This window comes from Arachis stenosperma, chromosome 1, assembly GCF_014773155.1.
Source record: "Arachis stenosperma cultivar V10309 chromosome 1, arast.V10309.gnm1.PFL2, whole genome shotgun sequence".
Taxonomy (NCBI): Eukaryota; Viridiplantae; Streptophyta; class Magnoliopsida; order Fabales; family Fabaceae; genus Arachis; species Arachis stenosperma.
In genome coordinates this window covers 43,043,339-43,070,992 of record NC_080377.1, presented here as the reverse complement: position 1 = coordinate 43,070,992, position 27,654 = coordinate 43,043,339, and the positions used below count along the sequence as shown (strand labels likewise).

The 27,654-nt window shown below is 40.9% G+C and overlaps 1 protein-coding gene and 1 non-coding gene across 2 annotated transcripts in view; both read left to right on the top strand.

The window, feature by feature from the left end:
• The first annotated feature begins 275 nt into the window (after positions 1–275).
• The window catches only part of LOC130978933 (uncharacterized), a 31,120-nt gene continuing 3,741 nt past the window's right edge, over positions 276–27,654 (top strand). Inside the window, exon 1 of the mRNA XM_057902281.1 lies at positions 276–557. Coding sequence (XP_057758264.1) covers positions 276–557 — 282 coding nt within the window. The remainder of the gene's footprint in view (positions 558–27,654) is intronic.
• Positions 20,419–20,522, top strand: LOC130948653 (small nucleolar RNA R71). Its single transcript, XR_009073141.1, has one exon. It is a non-coding gene; the product is annotated as a small nucleolar RNA R71 (small nucleolar RNA).

Sequence of the window (27,654 nt, the reverse complement as noted above, 5' to 3'; positions counted from 1 at the left end):
CAGCGTTAGTCAGAGAAGACGACAACAGACAACAACCCATCTACTTTATCAGCAAGGCTTTACAATGGGCTGAACTAAACTACCAAAAGATATAAAAGTTTTCCTACGCCCTCATACTTACTTCCTAACGGCTTCGACCGCACTTTCAAGCCCACATGGTCATAATACGGACCAATCAACCCATAAAAGGCATCCTATAGAAAACTGACTTGGCTGGAAGAATCCTACAATGGGCAGTTGAGTTGCCCGAATTTGACCTCAAGTACAAAGCTCGAATGGCCATCAAGTCCCAATACCTGGCTGACTTTATCGCAGAGTACACCAACACCCCAGGAACCCTCATTGACTGGAACCTCTACGTTGATGGCTCATCAAATAAAGCCGGGAGTGGAGCTGGCGTTATCCTGGAAAGTGATCAAGGGACCCAACTCGAACTCTCCTTATGGTTCATGTTTCCTGCCTCAAATAATCAGGCTGAGTACGAAGCCCTACTAGCTGGTTTGAAGCTGGCTAGGGAAGTCGGAGCCCAAAAGCTTACTATCTTCAGCGATTCACAAGTAGTCACCTCACAAATAGAAGGAAGCTACCAGGCAAAGGATCCCACCATGAAAAAATACCTAGACAAAACCAGAGAACAGCTCGGGAAAGTCATGGGATACGAGATCCGACATATACCTCGGGAACAAAATGCCCGAGCCAACGCACTTTCAAAACTAGCCAGCACCAAACCAGGGGGCAATAATAGAAGCCTCATCCAAAAAACCCCACAAAATCCATCAACCTTGGAGGAAGAGAATGTCCTAAACATATCAGACTAGGACCAGGGGTGGATGACCCCCAAAATCAACTACCTCAAGTCCGAAACACTCCCCACAGATAAAAAAGGCAAAAAGGCTCATACGAGAGGCACAATATTACACCATGGTGCACGACGTCCTATACAGGAGAGGGATCTCAACACCCCTCCTAAAATGCGTCCCGACTTCCGCCACAAAGGAAGTCCTAGAAGAAGTCCACATCGGCATGTATGGCAATCACCTCGGGGCACGAGCTCTATCCAAAAATGTTATTCCGAGCCGGCTTCTACTGGCTGACTTTACAGAAAGAAGCCACCGAATTTGTCAAAACGTGCCTGACAAACCCCAATTCGACGGTTTATCTTGTATTGAATTTAGGGGATTTTATCACCTTTTACCCACATTTATTCAATGAAATAGCATGGTTTTGTATATTCTCCTTTAATTGTGCTTAAGAGTGAAAACATGCTTTTTAGGTCTTAAAATAGCAAAATTTAATTCTCCTTGATTCCATTAGATGCCTTGATATGTTTGCTAAGTGATTTCAGAATTAGAAGGCAAAGATTGGATCAAGGGAATGAAGAAAGAAGCATGAAAAGTTGGAGAACTCATGAAGAAATGAAAGAACCGGAAAGCTGTCAAGCCGACCTCTTCGCACTTAAATGACCATAACTTGAGCTACAGAGGTCCAAATGATGCGGTTCCAGTTGGGTTGGAAAGCTAACATCCGGGGCTTCGAAACGATATAAGATTTGTCATAGTTGCACCGCTCATAAGGGCGCGCACGCGCACGGTACGCGGACGCACCGATGGTGGCACATGACCCACTTAATGCAACATGTGGCCAGCGATTTTAGAAGCCTTGTGGGCACAATCCAACTCATTTCTGATGCTATTTAAGCCAAGGATTGAAGGGGAATCAACATACTCTCATACTCTACAAGTTAGTTACCAATTAATTTTAGTTTTAGTTCTAGAAGTTATTTTCTAGAGAGAGAAGCTCTCACTTCTCTCTAGAATTAGGATTAGGATTATGATTAGTTCTTAGATCTAGGTTTTAATCTTTGCTTTCTTCTACTTCTACCTTTCAATTCTTTATTGTTAGATTCATTCTTCTTCTACTCTTTTGTTGTAATTTCCTTTATGTTGTTCTTACATTTTGTTGTAGATCTAGTATTGTTCCTTCTACATTCTTTCAATTCAATAAGAGGCAATTCATAATAATTGTTCTTCTTTGCTTTTCCATTGTTGATCTCTTGTCTTTGTAGTTAGATCTCCCTTTAATTCTTGCAATTTATGTTGTTTACTTCTATTGCACTTTATGTGTTTGTTGAAATGTCTCTTTTAGTTTTAGTATAGATTTTGTTCCTCTTGGCCTAGGTAGAGTAATTAGTGACACTTGAGTTGTCTAATTCCTTTGTTGATTGATAATTGGAGAGATTGCTAATTGGTTTGGAGTGCACTAAAGCTAGTCTTTCCTTGGGAGTTGGCTAGAACTTGTGGCTCAAGTCAATTCATCCACTTGACTTTCCTTTATTTAGTAAAGGTTAACTAAGTGGTAGCAATGAACAATTCTCATCACAATTGAGAAGGATAACTAGGATAGAACTTCTAGTTCTCATACCTTGCCAAGAGCCTTTTATAGTTGTTAGTTTATTTTCATTGCCATTTACTTTCATGTCTCTTATCCAAAACCCCAAAACAACTCAAACCAATAACAAGACACTTTATTGTAATTCCTAGAGAGAATGGTGTGCGAAATCGTGATCACTACAACTTCGCACAACTAACCAGCAAGTGCATTGGGTCGTCCAAGTAATAAACCTTACGCGAGTAAGGGTCGATCCCACGGAGATTGTTGGTATGAAGCAAGCTATGGTCACCTTGTAAATCTTAGTCAGGCAGACTCAAATGGGTGTAGATGATGAATAAAACATAAAGATAAAGATAGAGATACTTATGTATATCATTGGTGAGAGCTTCAGATAAGCGTATGAAGATGCTGTCCCTTCCGTCTCTCTGCTTTCCTACTGTCTTCATCCAATCCTGCTTACTCCTTTCCATGGCAAGCTTATGCAAGGGTTTCACCGTTGTCAGTGGCTACCTCCCATCCTCTCATTGGAAATGTTCAACGCACCCTGTCACGGCACGGCTATCCATCTGTCGGTTCTCAATCAGGCCGGAATAGAATCCAGTGATTTTTTTGCGTCTGTCACTAACGCCCCGCCTTCAGGAGTTTGAAGCACGTCACAGTCATTCAATCATTGAATCCTACTCAGAATACCACAGACAAGGTTAGACCTTCCGGATTCTCTTGAATGCTGCCATCAGTTCTTGCCTATACCACGAAGACTCTGATCTCACGGAATGGCTGGCTGGTGCACGAAATTGCAATAACACTTTTGCAATCCCGCACAACTAACCAGCAAGTGCACTGGGTCGTCCAAGTAGTACCTTGCGTGAGCAAGGGTCGATCCCACGGAGATTGTCGGCTTGAAGCAAGCTATGGTTATCTTGTAAATCTTAGTCAGGATATCAGAAATTATCAGGATTGATTGTAAAAAGCAAAAGAACATAAAAAAGGTACTTGTTTTGCAGTAATGGAGAATAGGCTGAGGCTTTGGAGATGCTCCATCTTCCGAATCTCTGCTTTCCTACTGTCTTCTTCATCAAACACGCAAGGCTCCTTCCATGGCAAGCTGTATGTAGGGTTTCACCATTGTCAGTGGCTACCTCCCATCCTCTCAGTGAAAATACGTCCCTGATGCTCTGTCACAGCATAGGCTAATCATCTGTCAGTTCTCAATCAGGCCGGAATAGAATCCAGTGATTCTTTTGCGTCTGTCACTAACGCCCCGCCCTCAGGAGTTTGAAGCACGTCACAGTCATCCAGTCATTGAATCCTACTTAGAATACCACAGACAAGGTTTAGACCTTCCGGATTCTCTTGAATGCCGCCATCAGTTCTAGCTTATACCACGAAGATTCCGATTAAAGAACCCAAGAGATATCTACTTAATCTAAGATAGAACGGAGGTGGTTGTCAGTCACACGTTCATAGTTGAGAATATGATGAGTGTCACGGATCATCACATTCATCCGGGTTAAGAGCAAGTGATATCTTAGAATGGAAGCAAGCATGATTGAATAAGAAACAGTAGTAATTGCATTAATCCATCAAGACACAGCAGAGCTCCTCACCCCCAACCATGGGGTTTAGAGGCTCATGCTGTGGAAGGTACACAATGAAACGTCTAAAATGTTATGAGGTCCTAAGGTACGGATACAATGTCAAAAGATCCTATAAATAGTAAACTAGTATCCTAAGGTTTACAGAAATGAGTAAATGACAGAAAAATCCACTTCAGGGCCCACTTGGTGTGTGCTTGGGCTGAGCAATGAAGTAATTTCGTGTAGAGACCTTTTCTGGAGTTAAACGCCAGCTTTCATGCCAGTTTGGGCGTTTAACTCCAAGTTTTATGCCAGTTCCGGCGTTTAACGCTGGAATTTCTGAGGCCGGATTGCTACGCAGGTTTGGGCCATCAAATCTTGGGCAAAGTATAGACTATTATATATTTCTGGAAAGCCCAAGATGTCTACTTTCCAATGCCGTTGAGAGCGCGCCAATTGGGCTTCTGTAGCTCCAGAAAATCCACTTCGAGTGCAGGGAGGTCAGAATCCAACAGCATCTGCAGTCCTTTTCAGTCTCCGGATCAGATTTTTGCTCAGAACCTTCAATTTCAGTCAGAAAATACCTGAAATCACAGAAAAACACACAAACTCATAGTAAAGTCCAGAAAAGTGAATTTTAACTAAAAATTAATAAAAATATATTAAAAACTCAACTAAAACTACTAAAAACATACTAAAAACAATGCCAAAAAGCGTACAAATTATCCGCTCATCACAACACCAAACTTAAATTGTTGCTTGTCCTCAAGCAACTGAAAATCAAATAAGATAAAAAGAAGAGAATATACTATAGACTCCAAATTATCAATGAAACTTAGCTCCAAATTAGATGAGCGGGACTAGTAGCTTTTTGCCTCCAAACAGTTTTGGCATCTCACTTTATCCTTTGAAATTCAGACTGATTGGCTTCTTTAGGAACTCAGAATCCAGATAGTGTTATTGATTCTCCTAGTTAAGTATGATGATTCTTGAACACAGCTACTCTATGAGTCTTGGCCGTGGCCCAAAGCACTCTGTCTTCCAGTATTACCACCGGATACATACATGCCACAGACACATAATTGGGTGAACCTTTTCAGATTGTGACTCAGCTTTGCTAAAGTCCCCAATTAGAGGTGTCCAGGGTTCTTAAGCACACTCTTTTTGCCTTGGATCACAACTTTTTTTCTTTCTTTTTCTTTCTTTTTTCTTTCTTTTTTTTTTCGCTTGCTTTCTCTCTTTTTTTTTTGTATTCACTGCTTTTTCTTGCTTCAAGAATCATTTTTATGATTTTTCAGATCCTCAGTAACATGTCTCCTTTTTCATCATTCTTTCAAGAGCCAACAATTTTAACATTCATGAACAACAAATTCAAAAGACATATGCACTGTTCAAGCATACATTCAGAGAACAAAAGCATTGCCACCACATCAAACTAATTAAGCTAGTTTTAAAGATGAATTTGAAATCCTGTACTTCTTGTTCTTTTGTAATAAAAACAGTTTTCTTTTAAGAAAGGTGATGGATTCATAGGACATTCATAACTTTAAGGCATAGACACTAAGACACTAATGATCATAAGACACAAACATGGATAAACATAAAGCATAATTTTCGAAAAACAGAAAAATAAAGAACAAGGAGATTAAAGAACGGGTCCACCTTAGTGATGGCGGCTTGTTCTTCCTCTTGAAGGTCTTATGGAGTGCTTGAGCTCCTCAATGTTTCTTCCTTGTCTTTGTTGCTCCTCTCTCATGTTTCTTTGATCTTCTCTAATTTCATGGAGGAGAATGGAATGTTCTTGGTGCTCCACCCTTAGTTGTCCCATGTTGGAACTCAGTTCTCCTAGGGAGGTGTTAATTTGCTCCCAATAGTCTTGTGGAGGAAAGTGCATCCCTTGAGGTATCTTAGGGATTTCTTGATGAGAGGGGTCTCTTGTTTGCTCCATCCTTTTCTTAGTGATGGGCTTGAGGTCATGCCTTCTCAGTTGAACCGGCTTTGGATGCCATAAATGGTTATGGAAAAACAAAAAGCAATGCTTTTACCACACCAAACTTAAAAGGTTTGCTCGTCCTCGAGCAAAAGAAGAAAGAAGAGAGTAGAATAAGAAGAAATGAGGGAGATGGAGGTGGCTTTGTGGTTCGGCCTTTATGGGTGGGTTGGGTGGGATAGTGGTTTGAATTTGAATGGTGAGGTAGGTGGTGAGTGGTGAAGAGAAAGAAGGGATTTGATAGGTGAATGAGTGAAGAAGAGAGAGAGTGGTGGGGTTGGTGGGGATCCTGTGGGGTCCACAGATCCTGTGGTGTCAAGGAAAAGTCATCCCTGCACCAAATGTTGCTCAAAAACACGTTTTGAGCCAATTCTGGCGTTAAACGCCGGGCTGGTGCCCATTTCTGGCGTTTAACGCCAGGTTCTTGCCCTTTCCTGGTGTTTAACGCCAGTCTGGTGCCCCTTTCTGGCGTTAAACGCCCAGAATGGTGCCAGACTGGGCGTTAAACGCCCAACTGCTAGCCTCACTGGCGTTTAAACGCCAGTGAGTTCTTCCTCCAGGGTGTGCTGTTTTTCTTCCTGTTTTCCATTCTGTTTTTGCTTTTTCAATTGATTTTGTGACTTCTCATGATCATCAACCTACAAAAAAAAAAACATAAAATAACAAAAAAAAATAGTTAATTATAAAACATTGGGTTGCCTCCCAACAAGCGCTTCTTTAATGTCAGTAGCTTGACAGTGGGCCCTCATGGAGCCTCACGGTGGCTTAGAGCAATGTTGGAACCTCCCAACACCAAACTTAGAGTTTGAATGTGGGGGTTCAACACCAAACTTAGAAGTTGGTGGTGGCCTCCCAACACCAAACTTAGAGTTTGACTGTGGGGGCTCTGTTTGACTCTGTTTTGAGAGAAGCTCTTCATGCTCCCTCTCCATGGTTACAGAAGGAGAACCTTTATAGTCTGCACTGTCTGCAAGCCACGGAACTTCCTGAATAGCAAACAATTGCTCATCCGGAAAGGTTTCAGAGATCTCAGTAGGAAAGAGGGATGCTCCTGCTACTGGTTCTATCCTTGACAGGTGATCAGCTACTTGATTCTCTGTCCCTTTTCTGTCTCTTATTTCTATATCAAACTCTTGCAGAAGCAACACCCATCTTATGAGCCTGGGTTTTGAATCCTGCTTTGTGAGTAGATATTTAAGAGCAGCATGGTCAGTGTACACAATCACCTTTGATCCTACTAAATAAGATCTGAACTTGTCAATGGCATAAACCACTGCAAGCAACTCTTTTTCTGTGGTTGTGTAGTTCTTCTGTGCCTCATTTAGAATACGGCTGCCATAATGAATGACGTGCAGAAGCTTACCATGCCTTTGTCCCAATACTGCACCAATGGCATGGTCACTGGCATCACACATTAGTTCAAATGGTAATGTCCAGTCTGGTGCAGAGATGACTGGTGCTGTGACCAGCTTAGCTTTCAGGGTCTCAAACGCCTGCAAACACTCCTTATCAAAGATAAATGGTGTGTCAGCAGCTAGCAGATTACTCAGAGGTTTGGCAATTTTCGAAAAATCCTTTATGAACCTTCTGTAGAATCCTGCATGCCCCAGAAAGCTTCTGATTGCCTTAACATTGGTAGGTGGTGGTAATTTTTCAATTACTTCAACTTTAGCTTGATCCACCTCTATTCCCTTGTTTGAAATTTTATGCCCAAGGACAACTCCTTCAGTCACCATAAAGTGACATTTTTCCCAGTTTAAAACTAGGTTGGTCTCTTGGCATCTTTTCAGAACAAGTGCTAGATGGTTAAGGCAGGAGCTGAATGAGTCTCCAAATACTGAAAAGTCATCCATGAAGACTTCCAGAAATTTCTCTACCATATCTGAGAAGATAGAGAGCATGCACCTCTGAAAGGTTGCAGGTGCATTGCACAGACCAAAAGGCATCCTCCTGTAGGCAAATACTCCAGAAGGACATGTAAATGCTGTTTTCTCTTGGTCCTGAGGATCTACTGCAATTTGGTTGTAACCTGAATAGCCATCCAAAAAGCAGTAGTATTCATGACCTGCTAGTCTTTCTAGCATCTGGTCTATGAATGGTAAAGGAAAATGATCCTTTCTGGTGACTGTATTGAGCCTTCTGTAGTCAATACACATACGCCACCCTGTAACTGTCCTTGTAGGAACCAGTTCATTCTTTTCATTAGGAACCACTGTTATGCCTCCCTTCTTGGGGACAACATGGACAGGGCTCACCCAGGGGCTGTCAAAAATAGGATAAATAATCCCAGCCTCTAGTAACTTAGTGACCTCTTTCTGCACCACCTCCCTCATGGCTGGATTTAGCCGCCTTTGTGGTTGAACCACTGGCTTAGCATCATCCTCCAATAGGATCTTGTGCATGCATCTTGCTGGGCTAATGCCCTTAAGATCACTTATGGACCACCCAAGAGCTGTCTTGTGTGTCCTTAGCACTTGAATTTGTGCTTCCTCTTCCTGTGGATTTAAAGCAGAGCTTATGATCACTGGAAAAGTGTCACCTTCTCCCAGAAATGCATATTTCAGGGATGGTGGTAGTGGTTTGAGCTCTGGTTTAGGAGGCTTGTCTTCTTCCTGAGGAATTTTCGGAATTTCTTTTATTTCCTTTAGTTCCTCAAGATAAGGCTGAACATCTTTAAAGATGTCCTCTAGCTCTGATTCAATACTTTCAGTCATATTGACCTCCTCCACCAAAGAGTCAATAATATCAGTGCTCATGCAGTCATTTGATGTGTCTGGATGTTGCATAGCTTTAACAACATTCAACTTGAACTCATCCTCATTGACTCTCAAGGTTATTTCCCCTTTTTGTACATCAATGAGAGTTCGTCCAGTTGCTAGGAAAGGTCTTCCTAGAATGAGAGTTGCACTCTTGTGCTCCTCCATTTCCAGCACTACAAAGTCAGTTGGAAAGGCAAATGGCCCAACCTTGATAATCATATCCTCTATTATGCCTGATGGATATTTAATGGAGCCATCAGCAAGTTGGAGGCATATCCGGGTTGATTTGACTTCTCCAGTCAACCCAAGCTTTCTGATAGTGGATGCAGGTATCAGATTGATGCTTGCTCCAAGATCACATAGGGCTGTCTTGGTGCAAGCACCTTCTAATGTGCATGGTATCATAAAGCTTCATGGATCTTGAAGCTTTTCTGGTAAGCTTTTCAGAATGACTGCACTGCATTCTTCAGTGAGAAACACCTTTTCAGTTTCTCTCCAATCCTTCTTATGACTTAAGATTTCTTTCATGAACTTAGCATAAGAAGGTATTTGCTCAAGTGCCTCTGCAAACGGAATCTTTATTTCAAGAGTCCTTAGATAGTCTGCAAAGCGGGCAAATTGCTTATCCTGTTCCGCTTTGCGGAGTTTCTGAGGATAAGGCATCTTGGCTTGATATTCTTCAACCTTAGTTGCTGCAGGTTTATTCCTTACAGAAGTGGTTGAAGAAGCATGCTTAAGGGGGTTGTTATCAGCACTTGCAAGTGTCTGACCTCTTTGTGGCGTTTGAACGCCAGACTTGGCTACCCATTGGGCATTTAACGCCAAATTTTCTCCCTTTTCTGGCGTTTGAACGCCAGAACTGGGCAGGGAATGGGCGTTTAACGCCAGCTTTCCCTCCCTTTCTGGCGTTTGAACGCCATTAGTATTCCTCTCTGGGCTCTTACTGTCCTTAGAGGGATTTTGGATAGTGGTTTGACTATCCTCTGTTAATTGTTCCTTTACTGACTTTTTACTACTTTGAGCAGTGTTATTCAGTGTCTTCCCACTCCTCAGTTGAACTGCTTGACATTCCTCTGTTATCTGTTTAGATATTTGCTATTTTGCTTGATTCAACTGCAGTTCCATGTTCTTGTTAGCAACTTTAGTTTCATAGAGCATCTCTTTAAATTCTGCTAACTGTTCAGTCATCCGGAGCAATTGTTGATTAAGCTCAATTATCTGTTCTTGAGGATGAGGGTCATTGACTACTGTCATGACTTCCTCTTTTGGAGAGAACTCATTGCTAGAGTACAAATATTGGTTTCTAGCAACAGTGTCTATAAGCTCTTGAGCTTCTTCAATTGTCTTCCTCATGTGTATAGATCCACCAGCTGAGTGGTCTAAAGACATCTGAGCTTTTTCTGTAAGCCCATAGTAGAAAATGTCTAACTGTACCCACTCTGAAAATATTTCAGAGGGACATTTCCTTAGCATACCTCTATACCTCTCCCAGGCATTATAAAGGGATTCATTATCCTCTTGTTTAAAGCCTTGGATGTTCAGCCTTAGCTGTGTCATCCTCTTTGGAGGGTAAAAATGATTCAGGAATTTGTCTGATAACTGTTTCCATGTCTTTATGCTTGCTGTAGGTTGGTTATTCAACCACCTTTTAGCTTGATCTTTTACAGCAAATGGAAACAGTAATAGTCTGTAGACATCCTGATCTACCTCTTTATCATGTACTGTGTCAGCAATTTGTAAGAACTGTGCCAGAAACTCAGTAGGTTCTTCCTGTGGAAGACCGGAATACTGGCAATTTTGCTGCACTATGATAATTAGTTGAGGGTTTAGCTCAAAGCTGCTTGCTTTGATGGGAGGTATACAGATGCTACTCCCATATGCAGCTGTAATGGGGTTAGCATAAGACCCCAGAGTCCTCTTGGACTGATTGATTCCACTTAAGTCCATAATGGACAAAAGGGAAATGAGAATGATTGCAAAGAGATAAATTTTGTGTTGTTTTTTTTTTCTTTTTCGAATAAGACGAAAAAAAAAATAAAATAAAATAAAAGGAAATTAAAAGAAAAATTCGAAAACCAAAAAGAAAATAAAATCAAAGCAAATTGAGAACTTAATCAATTAGTTAATTAAAAAGATTTTGAAAACAGCAATTAAAAAGATATGATTGAAAAACTTTTATGAAAAAGATTTGATTTTTAAAAAGAGGAAAGAGAAAAACAGCAAAAAGACACCAAACTTAAAATTTTAGAAAATCAAACACTAATTTTTTCGAAAATTTTAAAGGAAAAACACAAAGAGGACACCAAACTTAGAACTTTTATAGATCAAAAAGAAACTAAGGACATGCAAATTCGAAAAACTAAAAGAAAAACAAAAGCATGCAATTGACACCAAACTTAAAATATGAACTAGACTCAACTAAAAGACTCTAAACCAACAAAAATAAAACAGTCCTAATCTAAGCAACAAAATAAACCGTCAGTTGTCCAAACTCGAACAATCCCCGGCAACGGCGCCAAAAACTTGGTGCACGAAATTGCAATAACACTTTTGCAATCCCGCACAACTAACCAGCAAGTGCACTGGGTCGTCCAAGTAGTACCTTGCGTGAGCAAGGGTCGATCCCACGGAGATTGTCGGCTTGAAGCAAGCTATGGTTATCTTGTAAATCTTAGTCAGGATATCAGAAATTATCAGGATTGATTGTAAAAAGCAAAAGAACATAAAAAAGGTACTTGTTTTGCAGTAATGGAGAATAGGCTGAGGCTTTGGAGATGCTCCATCTTCCGAATCTCTGCTTTCCTACTGTCTTCTTCATCAAACACGCAAGGCTCCTTCCATGGCAAGCTGTATGTAGGGTTTCACCATTGTCAGTGGCTACCTCCCATCCTCTCAGTGAAAATACGTCCCTGATGCTCTGTCACAGCATAGGCTAATCATCTGTCGGTTCTCAATCAGGCCGGAATAGAATCCAGTGATTCTTTTGCGTCTGTCACTAACGCCCCGCCCTCAGGAGTTTGAAGCACGTCACAGTCATCCAGTCATTGAATCCTACTTAGAATACCACAGACAAGGTTTAGACCTTCCGGATTCTCTTGAATGCCGCCATCAGTTCTAGCTTATACCACGAAGATTCCGATTAAAGAACCCAAGAGATATCTACTTAATCTAAGATAGAACGGAGGTGGTTGTCAGTCACACGTTCATAGTTGAGAATATGATGAGTGTCACGGATCATCACATTCATCCGGGTTAAGAGCAAGTGATATCTTAGAATGGAAGCAAGCATGATTGAATAAGAAACAGTAGTAATTGCATTAATCCATCAAGACACAGCAGAGCTCCTCACCCCCAACCATGGGGTTTAGAGGCTCATGCTGTGGAAGGTACACAATGAAACGTCTAAAATGTTATGAGGTCCTAAGGTACGGATACAATGTCAAAAGATCCTATAAATAGTAAACTAGTATCCTAAGGTTTACAGAAATGAGTAAATGACAGAAAAATCCACTTCAGGGCCCACTTGGTGTGTGCTTGGGCTGAGCAATGAAGTAATTTCGTGTAGAGACCTTTTCTGGAGTTAAACGCCAGCTTTCATGCCAGTTTGGGCGTTTAACTCCAAGTTTTATGCCAGTTCCGGCGTTTAACGCTGGAATTTCTGAGGCCGGATTTCTACGCAGGTTTGGGCCATCAAATCTTGGGCAAAGTATGGACTATTATATATTGCTGAAAAGCCCAGGATGTCTACTTTCCAATGCCGTTGAGAGCGCGCCAATTGGGCTTCTGTAGCTCCAGAAAATCCACTTCGAGTGCAGGGAGGTCAGAATCCAACAGCATCTGCAGTCTTTTTCAGTCTCCGGATCAGATTTTTGCTCAGAACCTTCAATTTCAGTCAGAAAATACCTGAAATCACAGAAAAACACACAAACTCATAGTAAAGTCCAGAAAAGTGAATTTTAACTAAAAATTAATAAAAATATATTAAAAACTCAACTAAAACTACTAAAAACATACTAAAAACAATGCCAAAAAGCGTACAAATTATCCGCTCATCACTGGCTCGTTTGTCAGGCGAGCACTCGGTTGTCAGGTGATCAACCATGCATCGTGTATCAGGAATCCAAGAGATATTCACCCAATCTAAGGTAGAACGGAGGTGGTTGTCAGTCACACGTTCATAGGTGAGAATGATGATGAGTGTCACGGATCATCACATTCATCAAGTTGAAGAACAAGTGATATCTTGGACAAAGAACAAGCAGAATTGAATAGAAGAACAATAGTAATTGCATTAATACTCGAGGTACAGCAGAGCTCCACCCCTTAATCTATGGTGTGTAGAAACTCCACCGTTGAAAATACATAAGAACAAGGTCTAGGCATGGCCGTGAGGCCAGCCTCCCAATGATCTAAGAACTAGATGTCCAAAGATGATCTAGAGATCTAAAGTGATCAAAAGATGAAAATACAATAGTAAAAGGTCCTACTTATAGGAAACTAGTAGCTTTAAGAATTACAAAGATGAGTAAATGACATAAAAATCCACTTCCGGGCCCACTTGGTGTGTGCTTGGGCTGAGCAATGAAGCATTTTTCGTGTAGAGACTCTTCTTGGAGTTAAACGCCAGCTTTTATGCCAGTTTGGGCGTTTAACTCCCATTTTGGTGCCAGTTCCGGCGTTTAACGCTGGGAATTCTGAAGGTGACTTTGAACGCCGGTTTGGGCCATCAAATCTTGGGTAAAGTATGGACTATCATATATTTCTGGAAAGCCCAGGATGTCTACTTTCCAACGCCGTTGAGAGCGCGCCAATTGGGCTTCTGTAGCTCCAGAAAATCCACTTCGAGTGCAGGGAGGTCAGAATCCAACAGCATTTGCAGTCCTTTTCAGTCTCTGAATCAGATTTTTGCTCAGGTCCCTCAATTTCAGCCAGAAAATACCTGAAATCACAGAAAAACACACAAACTCATAGTAAAGTCCAGAAAAGTAAATTTTAATTAAAAACTAATAAAAATATACTAAAAACTAACTAAATCATACTAAAAACATACTAAAAACAATGCCAAAAAGCGTACAAATTATCCGCTCATCACAACACCAAACTTAAATTGTTGCTTGTCCCCAAGCAACTGAAAATCAAATAAGATTAAAAGAAGAGAATATGCAATGAACTCCAAAAACATCTATGAAGATCAGTATTAATTAGATGAGCGGGGCTTTTAGCTTTTTGCCTCTGAATAGTTTTGGCATCTCACTCTATCCTTTGAAATTCAGAATGATTGGCTTCTTTAGGAACTCAAAATCCAGATAGTGTTATTGATTCTCCTAGTTAAGTATGATGATTCTTGAACACAGCTACTTATTGAGTCTTGGCTGTGGCCCAAAGCACTCTGTCTTCCAGTATTACCACCGGATACATACATGCCACAGACACATAATTGGGTGAACCTTTTCAGATTGTGACTCAGCTTTGCTAAAGTCCCCAATTAGAGGTGTCCAGGGTTCTTAAGCACACTCTTTTTGCCTTGGATCACAACTTTATTTCTTTCTTTTTCTTTCTTTTTCTTTTTCTCCCTTTTTTTCGTTTTTTTTTTTTTTGTATTCACTGCTTTTTCTTGCTTCAAGAATCATTTTTATGATTTTTCAGATCCTCAGTAACATGTCTCCTTTTTCATCATTCTTTCAAGAGCCAACATTCATGAACCACAAATTCAAAAGACATATGCACTGTTTAAGCATACATTCAGAAAACAAAAGTGTTGCCACCACATCAAAATAATTAAACTGTTATAAAATTCAAAATTCATGCACTTCTTTTCTTTTTCAATTAAGAACAATTTTTTATTTAAGAGAGGTGATGAATTCATAGGACATTCATAACTTTAAGGCATAGACACTAAGATACTAATGATCACAAGACACAAACATAGATAAACATAAGCACTAAAATTCGAAAAACAGAAAAACAAAGAAACAAGGAAATTAAAGAACGGGTCCACCTTAGTGATGGCGGCTTGTTCTTCCTCTTGAAGATCCTATGGAGTGCTTGAGCTCCTCAATGTCTCTTCCTTGTCTTTGTTGCTCCTCTCTCATGATTCTTTGATCTTTTCTAATTTCATGGAGGAGGATGGAATGTTCTTGGTGCTCCACCCTTAGTTGTCCCATGTTGGCACTCAATTCTCCTAGGGAGGTGTTAATTTGCTCCCAATAGTCTTGTGGAGGAAAGTGCATCCCTTGAGGCATCTCAGGGATCTCATGATGAGAGGGGTCTCTTGTTTGCTCCATCCTTTTCTTAGTGATGGGCTTATCCTCATCAATGGGGGTGTCTCCCTCTATGTCAACTCCTACTGAATAACAGAGGTGACAAATGAGATGAGGAAAGGCTAACCTTGCCAAGGTAGAGGACTTGTCCGCCACCTTATAGAGTTCTTGGGCTATAACCTCATGAACTTCTACTTCTTCTCCAATCATGATGCTATGGATCATGATGGCCCGGTCTAGAGTAACTTCAGACCGGTTGCTAGTGGGAATGATTGAGCGTTGGATAAACTCCAACCATCCTCTAGCTATGGGCTTGAGGTCATGCCTTCTCAATTGAACCGGCTTCCCTCTTGAATCTCTCTTCCATTGGGCGCCCTCTTCACAAATATCAGTGAGGACTTGGTCTAACCTTTGATCAAAGTTGACCCTTCTAGTGTAAGGATGTTCATCTCCTTGCATCACAGGCAAGTTGAATGCTAACCTCACATTTTCCGGACTAAAATCCAAGTATTTCCCCCGAACCATAGTAAGCCAATTCTTCGGGTTCGGGTTCACACTTTGATCATGGCTCTTGGTGATCCATGCATTGGCATAGAACTCTTGAACCATTAAGATTCCGACTTGTTGAATGGGGTTGGTAAGAACTTCCCAACCTCTTCTTCGGATCTCATGTCAGATCTCCGGATATTCATTCTTTTTGAGTGAAAAAGGGACCTCGGGGATCACCTTCTTCAAGGCCACAACTTCATAGAAGTGGTCTTGATGCACCCTTGAGATGAATCTCTCCATCTCCCATGACTCGGAGGTGGAAGCTTTTGCCTTCCCTTTCCTCTTTCTAGAGGTTTCTCCGGCCTTGGATGCCATAAATGGTTATGGAAAAACAAAAAGCAATGCTTTTTCCACACCAAACTTAAAAGGTTTGCTCGTCCTCGAGCAAAAGAAAAAAGAAGAGAGTAGAAGAAGAAGAAATGAAGAAGAAGGGAATGGCTTTGTGTTCGGCCAAAGAGGGGGAGAAGTGTTGTTTAGGTTGTGTGAAAATGAAGGGGTGAAGAAGGGTTTATATAGGAGAGGGGGGCTCATGGTTCGGTCATGTATGGGTGGGTTTGGGAGGGAATGTGGTTTGAATTTGAAGGGTGAGGTAGGTGGGGTTTTATGAAGGATGGATGTTGATGACAAGTCATCATATACCCATTTTTCAAGCTAATTTCACTTGTTTTGTTAGCATTTATGCACTTTCTTGTGTCCTAAGTAAGTGATTTGGAGTGAAAATGCATAACTTCTCTAAATCAAGCAACCACCATGAAATTAATGTTAATCCATGAGGTTTGAGCTCATTTTAATTGAATTTTAATTGATTTATAAGCCTCTTGAATTTAGTGATACTTTGAGTGGTTGTTTGGTTTATTATAGGTGAAGAAAAGAAAAGAAAAGGAAAAGCGTGGCATAAAAAGTGTAGCCCAAGGAAGAAGAAGTGTGGTTTAAGGGAGGAGAAGCGTGCCGCAATGCAAGGGGGAGGCAACATTGCCCTCCACAAGGGCACAATGCCCTCTAGGAGGGCAACATAAGGTGACCAAGCAAGAGAAGGCAACTCTGCCCTGCCCACTCCAAGGGCAGAGCACAAAATGTGCCTTGAAACTAAGAGAAAAAGAACCTTGCCCTGCCCTTGTGGAGGGCAGAATCGGGCTCTCCAAGGAAGAAATTCAAGAAAAGATTGTCACCCATGCATGCTATAAGGTTCGAACAAGGAACCATGAGGAAGCCAAGAACTAAGGGTGAGTGCCGTGCCAAGAAGCCAAGAAAAAATGAGAAGCGTGTGCCCCAGCCGTGTTTCGAACACGGGGCATGAAAGAGGAAACATTGCCCTGCCCTCTGCGCGGGCAGGGCAGAATCGTGTGAGTGGCGCACCAACTTTGAAATCTGGCGCACCAATTTTCTTCCTGGCGCACCAATTTTCTTTCGGGCAGCACCAACGAGCACCACGCACCATCCCTGGCAGCACCAACTTTTTCTGCGCTGCCCTTGGCGCGGGCAGGGCAGCATCTCGCCGCACCAGGACGCGCCAGACTCGCACCAACCGCACCAAGGCCGCACCAATCTCATGCACCAAGCACCAATTTTCTGCCCTGCCCTCCACAAGGGCAGGGCAGCCTCCTGGGAGTGAATTTTCATGGGCCGAAAATTCAAACTAAATTCCCATTTTAATTCAATTCTTCACCAAATCAAAAGCCCATCCAAATCCCAAAATCCAAGAATAGAAAGTGTATATATAGAAGCTAGTTTGATGTAATTAGGACCTTTCTTTTGATCTTTTACCACTTAGACTTTTACCTTGGCTTTTGAATTTTACTTTTGCTTTGGCACTTTCTTGAGCTTTCTTGAGAGACTTGACCGAGAGCTAAGAGGATCAAGGGAGAATTGATTAATCTCCTTCCTCATTTCCCTTGGGCAATTCTACTCTTCTGTTTCTGAGTTTTGGGTGTGTGAAATTGAGGAAATTCTGTCTCAATTCCCATTCAAACTCTTTTCACTTTGTTTTCTGCATAATTCAATTTCAATTCTGTTCTTCTATTGCCTCTTCTTTAAATTTTCTGTCAATTGCTTTGATACTTCAGATCTGGGAAGGAAATTGAGTTTTAGGCTCTGCTACCTAAGCTCTTGAGTCCTGAGATCACAATTCACTTTGGGTTCTTCTGTGAACCTTTGCTGCATTTTATTTTCTTTCTGTTTGAATGCTATTCGCTTCTGATTTAAATTTTGCTCAATCAATTGCTGCAATTTACTTCTTCTTGGTTTAGATTCTGCAATCCCAGTCCTCAATTCCCTTTTATATTCAAGCCCTTTATCTTTCTTGCCATTTAAGTTACTGCAGTTTATGTTTCTTGCACTTTAAGTTTCAGTCATTTACTTTCTTGTTCTTTAAGTTTCTGCAATTTTACTTTCCTGTTCTTTATTTTACTGCACTTCTCCCTTCCCCCTTTACATGTACTGTCATTTAATTCTTGTTAAACACAAATCACTCAATCAAAACTTGATTCGCTTGAATAAATCACCCACTAAACTAAAATTGCTCAATCCTTCAATCCCTGTGGGATCGACCTCACTCATGTGAGTTATTATTACTTGATGCGACCCGGTACACTTGCCGGTGAGTTTTGTGTTGGATCGTTCTCCACACATCAGATGTGAGTGGTGAAGAGAAAGATGGGATTTGATAGGTGAAGGGTTTTTGGGGAAGAGGTGTTGAGGTGATTGGTGAATGGGTGAAGAAGAAGAGAGAGAGTGGTGGGGTTGGTGGGGATCCTGTGGGGTCCACAGATCCTGAGGTGTCAAGGAAAAGTCATCCCTGCACCAAATGGCATGCAAAAACACGTTTTGTGCCAAATCTGGCGTTAAACGCCGGGCTGGTGCCCATTTCTAGCGTTTAACGCCAGGTTCTTGCCCTTTCCTAGCATTTAATGCCAGTCTGGTGCCCCTTTCTGGCATTAAACGCCCAGAATGGTGCCAGACTGGGCGTTAAACGCCCAACTGCTAGCCTTACTGGCGTTTAAACGCCAGTAGGTTCTTCCTCCAGGGTGTGCTATTTTTCTTCCTGTTTTTCATTCTGTTTTTGCTTTTTCAATTGATTTTGTGACTTCTTATGATCATCAACCTACAAAAAAAAAATAAAATAACAAAAGAAAATAGATAAAATATAACATTGGGTTGCCTCCCAACAAGCGCTTCTTTAATGTCTTTGACAGAGGGCTCTCATGGAGCCTCACAGATACTCAGAGCAATGTTGGAACCTCCCAACACCAAACTTAGAGTTTGAATGTGGGGGTTCAACACCAAACTTAGAGTTTGGTTGTGGCCTCCCAACACCAAACTTAGAGTTTGACTGTGGGGGCTCTGTTTGACTCTGATTTGAGAGAAGCTCTTCATGCTTCCTCTCCATGGTGACAGAGGGATATCCTTGAGCCTTAAACACAAAGGATTCTTCATTCACTTGAATGATCAGTTCACCTCTATCAACATCAATCACAGCCTTTGCTGTGGCTAGGAAGGGTCTGCCAAGGATGATAGATTCATCCATGCATTTCCCAATCTCTAGGACTATGAAATCAGCAGGGATGTAATGGTCTTCAATCTTCACCAAAACATCCTCTACAAGTCCATAAGCTTATTTTCTTGAGTTGTCTGCCATCTCTAGTGAGATTCTTGCAGCTTGTACCTCAAAGATCCCTAGCTTCTCCATTACAGAGAGAGGCATGAGGTTTACACTTGACCCTAAGTCACACAGAGCCTTCTTGAAGGTCATGGTGCCTATGGTGCAAGGTATGGAAAACTTCCCAGGATCTTGTCTCTTTTGAGGTAATGTCTGCCTAGACAAGTCATCTAGTTCTTTGGTGAGGAAAGGAGGTTCATCCTCCCAAGTCTCATTTCCAAATAACTTGTCATTTAGCTTCATGATTGCTCCAAGGTATTTAGCAACTTGCTCTTCAGTGACATACTCATCCTCTTCAGAGGAAGAATACTCATCAGAGCTCATGAAAGGCAGAAGTAAGTCCAATGGAATCTCTGTGGTCTCATTTTGAGCCTCAGATTCCCATGGTTCCTCATTAGGGGACTCATTGGAGGTCAGTGCACGCCCATTGAGGTCTTCCTCAATGGCGTTCACTTCCTTTCCCTCCTCTCCAAATTCGGCCATGTTGATGGCCTTGCACTCTCCTTTTGGATTTTCTTCTGTGTTGCTTGGGAGAGTACTAGGAGGGAGTTCAGTAACTTTCTTGCTCAGCTGTCCCACTTGTGCCTCCAAATTCCTAATGGAGGATCTTGTTTCAGTCATGAAACTTTGAGTGGTTTTGATTAGATCAGAGACCATGGTTGCTAAGTCAGAGGGGTTCTGCTTAGAATTCTCTGTCTGTTGCTGAGAAGATGATGGAAAAGGCTTGCCATTGCTAAACCTGTTTCTTCCACCATTATTGTTATTGAAACCTTGTTGAGGTCTCTCTTGATTCTTCCATGAGAAATTTGGATGATTTCTCCATGAAGAATTATAGGTGTTTCCATAGGGTTCTCCTAGGTAATTCACCTCTTCCATTGAAGGGTTCTCAGGATCATAAGCTTCTTCTTCAGATGAAGCATCCTTAGTACTGTTTGGTGCATTTTGCATTCCAGACAGACTTTGAGAAATCAAATTGACTTGCTGAGTCAATATTTTGTTCTGAGCCAGAATGGCATTCAGAGTATCAATCTCAAGAACTCCTTTCTTCCCATTGTTCACAGGATTCCTTTCAGAAGTGTACATGAATTGGTTATTTGCAACCATTTCAATTAGCTCTTGAGCTTCTATAGGCGTCTTCTTCAGATGAAGAGATCTTCCAGCCAAGCTATCCAAAGACATCTTGGACAGTTCAGAGAGACCATCATAGAAAATACCTATGATGCTCCATTCAGAAAGCATGTCAGATGGACATTTTCTGATCAATTGTTTGTATCTTTCCCAAGCTTCATAGAGGGATTCTCCATCCTTCTGTCTGAAGGTTTGGACTTCCACTCTAAGCTTACTCAATTTTTGAGGTGGAAAGAACTTTGCCAAGAAGGCATTGACTAGCTTTTCCCATGAGTCCAGGCTTTCTTTAGGTTGTGAGTCCAACCATATTCTAGCTCTGTCTCTTACAGCAAAAAGGGAATAGCATAAGTCTGTAGACCTCAGGGTCAACCCCATTAGTCTTGACAGTGTCACAGATTTGCAAGAATTCAGCTAAGAACTGATGAGGATCTTCCAATGGAAGTCCATGGAACTTGCATTTCTGTTGCATTAGAGAAACTAATTGAGGCTTAAACTCAAAGTTGTTTGCTCCAATGGCAGGGATAGAGATGCTTCTCCCATAGAAGTCGGGAGTAGGTGCAGTAAAGTCACCCAGCACCTTCCTTGCATTCTTGTTGTTTTCGGCTGCCATGTGTTCTTCTTCTTTGAAGAATTCGGTTAGGTCCTCTACAGAGAATTGTGCCTTAGCTTCTCTTAACTTTCACTTCAAGGTCCTTTCAGGTTCAGGGTCAGCTTCAACAAGAATGCTTTTGTCTTTGCTCCTGCTCATATGAAAGAGAAGAGAACAAGAAAGTGTGGAATCCTCTATGTCACAGTATAGAGATTCCTTGAGGTGTCAGAGGAACAGAAAAATAGAAAGAAGAGGTAGAAGAATTCGAACTTAATTATATAGAGTTCGAATTGTGCATTGAGAAGGAGTGGTACTCCATAAATAGAAGGATGTGGGAAGAGAGGAAGAAATTTTCGAAAATTACGTGAAATATTTTGAAAACATTTTTGAAAAACTTTAATTGATTTTCAAAAATCAAGAGTGGGAAAGAAATCAAGTAATTTTTGAAAAAGATTTTGAAATTAGAAATTAAAAAGATATGATTAAAAAGTGTTTTGAAAAAGATGTGATTAAAAAGATATGATAAAAAAAATTATGCTTTTAAAAAGATATGATTGAAAAGATATGATTTGAAAACAATTTTAAAAAGATTTGATTTTAAAAATTAATGACTTGCCTAACAAGAAAAGATATGATTCAAACATTAAACCTTTCTCAACAGAAAAGGCAACATATTTAAAATGTTCAATCAAATCATTAATTGTTAGTAAGTATCTTTGAAAAAGGAAAGAAATTGATTTTGAAAACATTTGATTGAAAAGATATGATTTGAAAAAGATTTGATTTTGAAAAACTTTTGAAAACTTAAAAAAAATTGATTTTGAAAACAAAATCCTCCCCCTTGTGCCATCCTGGCGTTAAACGCCCAGAATGGTGCACATTCTGGCGTTTAACGCCCAATGCACTACCTTTTTGGGCGTTAAACGCCCAACCAGGTACCCTGGCTGGTGTTTAAACGCCAGTCTGTCCTTCTTCACTGGGCGTTTTGAACGCCCAGCTTTTTCTGTGTAATTCCTCTGCTGCCTGTTCTGAATCTTCAGTTCCCTGTACTATTGACTTGAAAATAGAACCAAGATCAATTAAACAATGCATGCAAGACACCAAACTTAAAATCAGACACTAGACTCAAACATAAAATCTTTTTGGTTTTTATGATTTTTATAATTTTTTTTTGTGCTTTTTCGAAAATTATATGAAAATAGAGAATAAAAGTTTCAGAATTCTCAATTTGGATTCCAGGAATCATTGCAATGTTAGTCTAAGACTCCGGTCCAGGAATTAGACATGGCTTCACAGCCAGCCAAGCTTTCAAAGAAAGCTTCGGTCCAAAACACTAGACATGGCCAATGGCCAGCCAAGCCTTAGCAGATCATTGCTCCAACAGCAAGATTGATAGAAATCAACAAGCTCTTGTGATGATAAGTTGAAACCTCGGTCCAATAAGATTAGACATGGCTTCTCAGCCAGCCAGACTTCAACAGATCATCATGAAACACTAGAATTTACTCTTAAGAACTCTGAAGAAAAATACCTAATCTAAGCAACAAGATGAACCGTCAGTTGTCCATACTCAAAACAATCCCCGGCAACGGCGCCAAAAACTTGGTGCGCGAAATCGTGATCACTACAACTTCGCACAACTAACCAGCAAGTGCACTGGGTCGTCCAAGTAATAAACCTTACGCGAGTAAGGGTCGATCCCACGGAGATTGTTGGTATGAAGCAAGCTATGGTCACCTTGTAAATCTTAGTCAGGCAGACTCAAATGGGTGTAGATGATGAATAAAACATAAAGATAAAGATAGAGATACTTATGTATATCATTGGTGAGAGCTTCAGATAAGCGTATGAAGATGCTGTCCCTTCCGTCTCTCTGCTTTCCTACTGTCTTCATCCAATCCTGCTTACTCCTTTCCATGGCAAGCTTATGCAAGGGTTTCACCGTTGTCAGTGGCTACCTCCCATCCTCTCATTGGAAATGTTCAATGCACCCTGTCACGGCACGGCTATCCATCTGTCGGTTCTCAATCAGGCCGGAATAGAATCCAGTGATTTTTTTGCGTCTGTCACTAACGCCCCGCCTTCAGGAGTTTGAAGCACGTCACAGTCATTCAATCATTGAATCCTACTCAGAATACCACAGACAAGGTTAGACCTTCCGGATTCTCTTGAATGCCGCCATCAGTTCTTGCCTATACCACGAAGACTCTGATCTCACGGAATGGCTGGCTCGTTTGTCAGGCGAGCACTCGGTTGTCAGGCGATCAACCATGCATCGTGTATCAGGAATCCAAGAGATATTCACCCAATCTAAGGTAGAACGGAGGTGGTTGTCAGTCACACGTTCATAGGTGAGAATGATGATGAGTGTCACGGATCATCACATTCATCAAGTTGAAGAACAAGTGATATCTTGGACAAAGAACAAGCGGAATTGAATAGAAGAACAATAGTAATTGCATTAATACTCGAGGTACAGCAGAGCTCCACACCTTAATCTATGGTGTGTAGAAACTCCACCGTTGAAAATACATAAGAACAAGGTCTAGGCATGGCCGTGAGGCCAGCCTCCCAATGATCTAAGAACTAGATGTCCAAAGATGATCTAGAGATCTAAAGTGATCAAAAGATGAAAATACAATAGTAAAAGGTCCTACTTATAGGAAACTAGTAGCTTTAAGAATTACAAAGATGAGTAAATGACATAAAAATCCACTTTCGGGCCCACTTGGTGTGTGCTTGGGCTGAGCAATGAAGCATTTTTCGTGTAGAGATTCTTCTTGGAGTTAAACGCCAGCTTTTATGCCAGTTTGGGCGTTTAACTCCCATTTTGGTGCCAGTTCCGGCGTTTAACGCTGGGAATTCTGAAGGTGACTTTGAACGCCGGTTTGGGCCATCAAATCTTGGGCAAAGTATGGACTATCATATATTGCTGGAAAGCCCAGGATGTCTACTTTCCAACGCCGTTGAGAACGCGCCAATTGGACTTCTGTAGCTCCAGAAAATCCACTTCGAGTGCAGGGAGGTCAGAATCCAACAGCATCTGCAGTCCTTTTCAGTCTCTGAATCAGATTTTTGCTCAGGTCCCTCAATTTCAGCCAGAAAATACCTGAAATCACAGAAAAACACACAAACTCATAGTAAAGTCCAGAAAAGTGAATTTTAATTAAAAACTAATAAAAATATGCTAAAAACTAACTAAATCATACTAAAAACATACTTAAAACAATGCCAAAAAGCGTACAAATTATCCGCTCATCAGAGAACGACCCGAGGTCCAATACTTCGGTTTATAAATTTAGGGGTTTGTTTTAGTGACAAACAACTTTTTGTATGAAAGGATTATTGCTTGGTTTAGAAACTATACTTCGACGAGATTTTATTTGAGAAATTCTAAACCGTCAAAAATCCAATCGTCAAAATGGCGCCGTTGCCGGGGAATTGCAATGGTGTTGTGTTATTGGTTATTGTATATATGTGAATATTGTGAATAGCTTGATTTTTGGATTTCTTGTTAGTTTTTGCTAGTCTTAGTATTTTGTTTCATTATTTCTTATTAGTTTTTGTTTCTTATTTTCTCTTGCTACTATGAATTCTCATATTGGCTATGAGTGTAGTTACAACTATGTTGTAGGAAGTGGAGATTACAATGAAGAAATGTATCAAGGATGGGATAATCAAAGGTGGGAGGAGCCATATGCTTATGATCAATCCTCATGGCAACAACCTCCACCAATGCACTATGAAGAAGAGCCATTCTATGATGCATACCAATCCAATGGCTATGGTGAATCTCCTTGTGACTTTCAAGAACCACCACCATATGCCTATGAGTCATATCCTCAACATGAACCTCAACCACACTCTCAAGCCTATTTTCACCAAACACCTCCATATGACCATGATTCATATCCACTACACCAACCACCTTTTGAACCATATGATCCATACATGGAACCACAATTCCAAGATTACTACTCCCAAGAACCACCTCAATACACACCACCACCTTACCAAGAAGAACCACCTTCCTATAATGAACCCTTCCTCCAAGACAATGAACCCTCTTATCCACTCCAATCTTCAATGGATGAAATTCTTAGCCTTATACTTCAAGGGCAAGGAGAAATGCAAAGGGAGACACTAGAATTTATGGCTACTTTGACCAAGGTAGTAAGCAATTTAGTCTCCCAATATTTGAGTACTCAAGGCACTCCCATGGTTACATGTGGAGAATCAATTGAAAAGCATAGCATGAAGGAGAGATTGGAAACTCCGGTGGAGAATGAGGAATGCTACTTTGTGTTAGAACAATTGGAGGAACCTATGGCCATTGAAGAAGAGGAAGAAGTGGTTGAAGACTTAGGAGATGTGGAACCCCCTTGGGAACTTAGAATTGAAGAAAACCCCTCCAAGAAGATTGAATTTGATGTTGAGGAGGAAAGTGCACAATCTCCAAAACAATTTTTGAATGAAGACTTGGAAGGAATGAAGCAAGAATTGAGTTTCCTTGGTGATGAAGATCATGCATCCAATCTTCTTGGTGAAGAATCCTTTGAATTTAAAGAACCTTCTCCCAATGAATTTGAAAGTGATATGGAGGTAGATTTCTCTCAACCTCCCATTTATGACTTGAGTGATGGAGAAGAGTTAGAGGAAGTTGATGAACAAAGGATTGGGAATGAAGAAGTTTATGAAGAGGTGGAGATTGACAAAGAAGCAAACAAGGGAGTGGAGTTTACTAGCACATTGGAAATACCTCTCCCCAAGCCACCACCATCCACTCTCTCATTCAAGTGGGTAAATTCCTTATGCTCAAGCTTTATTATTCCCCTTGAATATGGTTTGCTTGAGACGGATGGTCAACTAAGACATATTTGTGGCTTTAAGAGTAAAAAGGAAATGGTTAGTGGTTTGAAATATCATTCTAGGTTCATTATGGTTGCATGCTCAAAGCTTAATTGTAAAGGTTGGTGTATAACTAGAATACATGGGCCTAGAAGGATGTTTGGTCACTTTGTTGAGAATTCACCTTGCTCACCACCCACATGGATTAATGATAATCAACTTGGAGATGGGTGTGAAGACAAAATATGGGATCCGGGAACACATAAGGATCAACATTGGGAGCCCATGGTTTGTGAAGAACTCCATCAAAGCTTGGAGATATTAATCTTGAATGATGGAGCTTATTGGAAGTCCAAGCATTGGTGGAAGTTCCAAGATGAGTACAAGCACAAGCCACCTTGAGAGAAGCTCCCCATAAGTCCAACTTAAGGACAATAAATAAAAGTGCTAGGTGGGAGACACCCCACCATGGTAACTTCTTTTCATTTTTCTCTTTTTGTACATATTGGTAGAATTAGTTTAAACTCTTGTTTTGATTATTTTAATGGGTCTAATTGGTAGTTTAGTATGTCAAATAAGGTTTTATGGTATTTTGGTAGCCGTTTGGAGGTTTAGAATGCTTAGATTGGTGCAAAAACATAGAAAAAATTTTTGAAAAACAGAGCACCATCCACGCGTACGCGCACTGCGTGCGTACGCGTGCATCAAGCATTTTGGACCATCCACGCGTGCGCGCCATACACGCGTACGCGTGGATTGAGAAGTTCCACCGTCCATACCTTGACCCGAGAGTTAGGCCTGCACCATGCGGAAATTGGGCCTGAGGCACAAACCAATTCACGCGTATGCGCACATGACGCGTACGCGCCACTCTCGAAATAAACCATCTGCGCGCGTGCGGCATGCGCGCATGCGGCATGCGCGCGTACGCGCGGATTTCCTTCCTTCACCACATTTCTTTTCTTCTCCTATTTCCATTTCTTTCCTTCTCATCTCTTCTTCCCTTCTTCTACTCCTCATCCAAAACTTCCAAACACCATTGATAACCATTTATTTTAGTTAGTTAGTTAATTAGTTAGTTAGTTAGTTGATTAGTTAGCTTTAGTTTAGTTTTCATTTTATTTTCTCTCTTTTCATTACAAGTGTTGGATTATTGACTTTGTTTACTATGCATTGCTTCCCCCTTATTGCCTAAATGCTAATTTAGCATTAATGTTTTTAGATAATCTTTGTTGGATCCTATGATTGAGGTTATATTTTGCTACTTGGTCTTGAGTTTTTCATGCTTATCTTTTGAAAAATACCAAGTGATGAGAATTGCCTTCGAGCTTGTAACTCTTCTTGAATTACATGATTTGGCCACCATGTGATTTGAGCCTTATTTTGTGATTAGGCAACCTCTTGATGGATGATGTTGTGCATTTACCTTAATGCATTGTATTTTATGATTAGAGGCATCCATATGTGTTTGGCTTGAATGCTTTCATGCTTCTTTAATGCTTGTTTTACCTTACAAGTTCACTTAAAGCATCTCAAGCATACTAGAATGAGTAAAGTGCATGCTTCTTTTGTGACATAACTTTTATGCTAATGTGTGTTCTAAACCGCGCAATTTAGAATTCACACACTTATTTGTCATTAATGTCACACTAATTCACTCACTCAATTCTAGTGATTTACCTCATTCCAACAATTATGCTTCCTTGCTTTTGTATTACCCTACCTTATGCTGTTATATTTTTGTTTTTCATGGTGAATGCACCACAAGCAATAACGGAAGCAAGACTAAGAACACGTAGCAATCCGGAGAGTCGTCGTACCCCCTTGCTCATCTTTGAGTGCACCGAGGACGGTGCAAACTTTTAAGTGTGGGGAGGTCGTCCGACCGTTCGACGATTTTGGGTGACA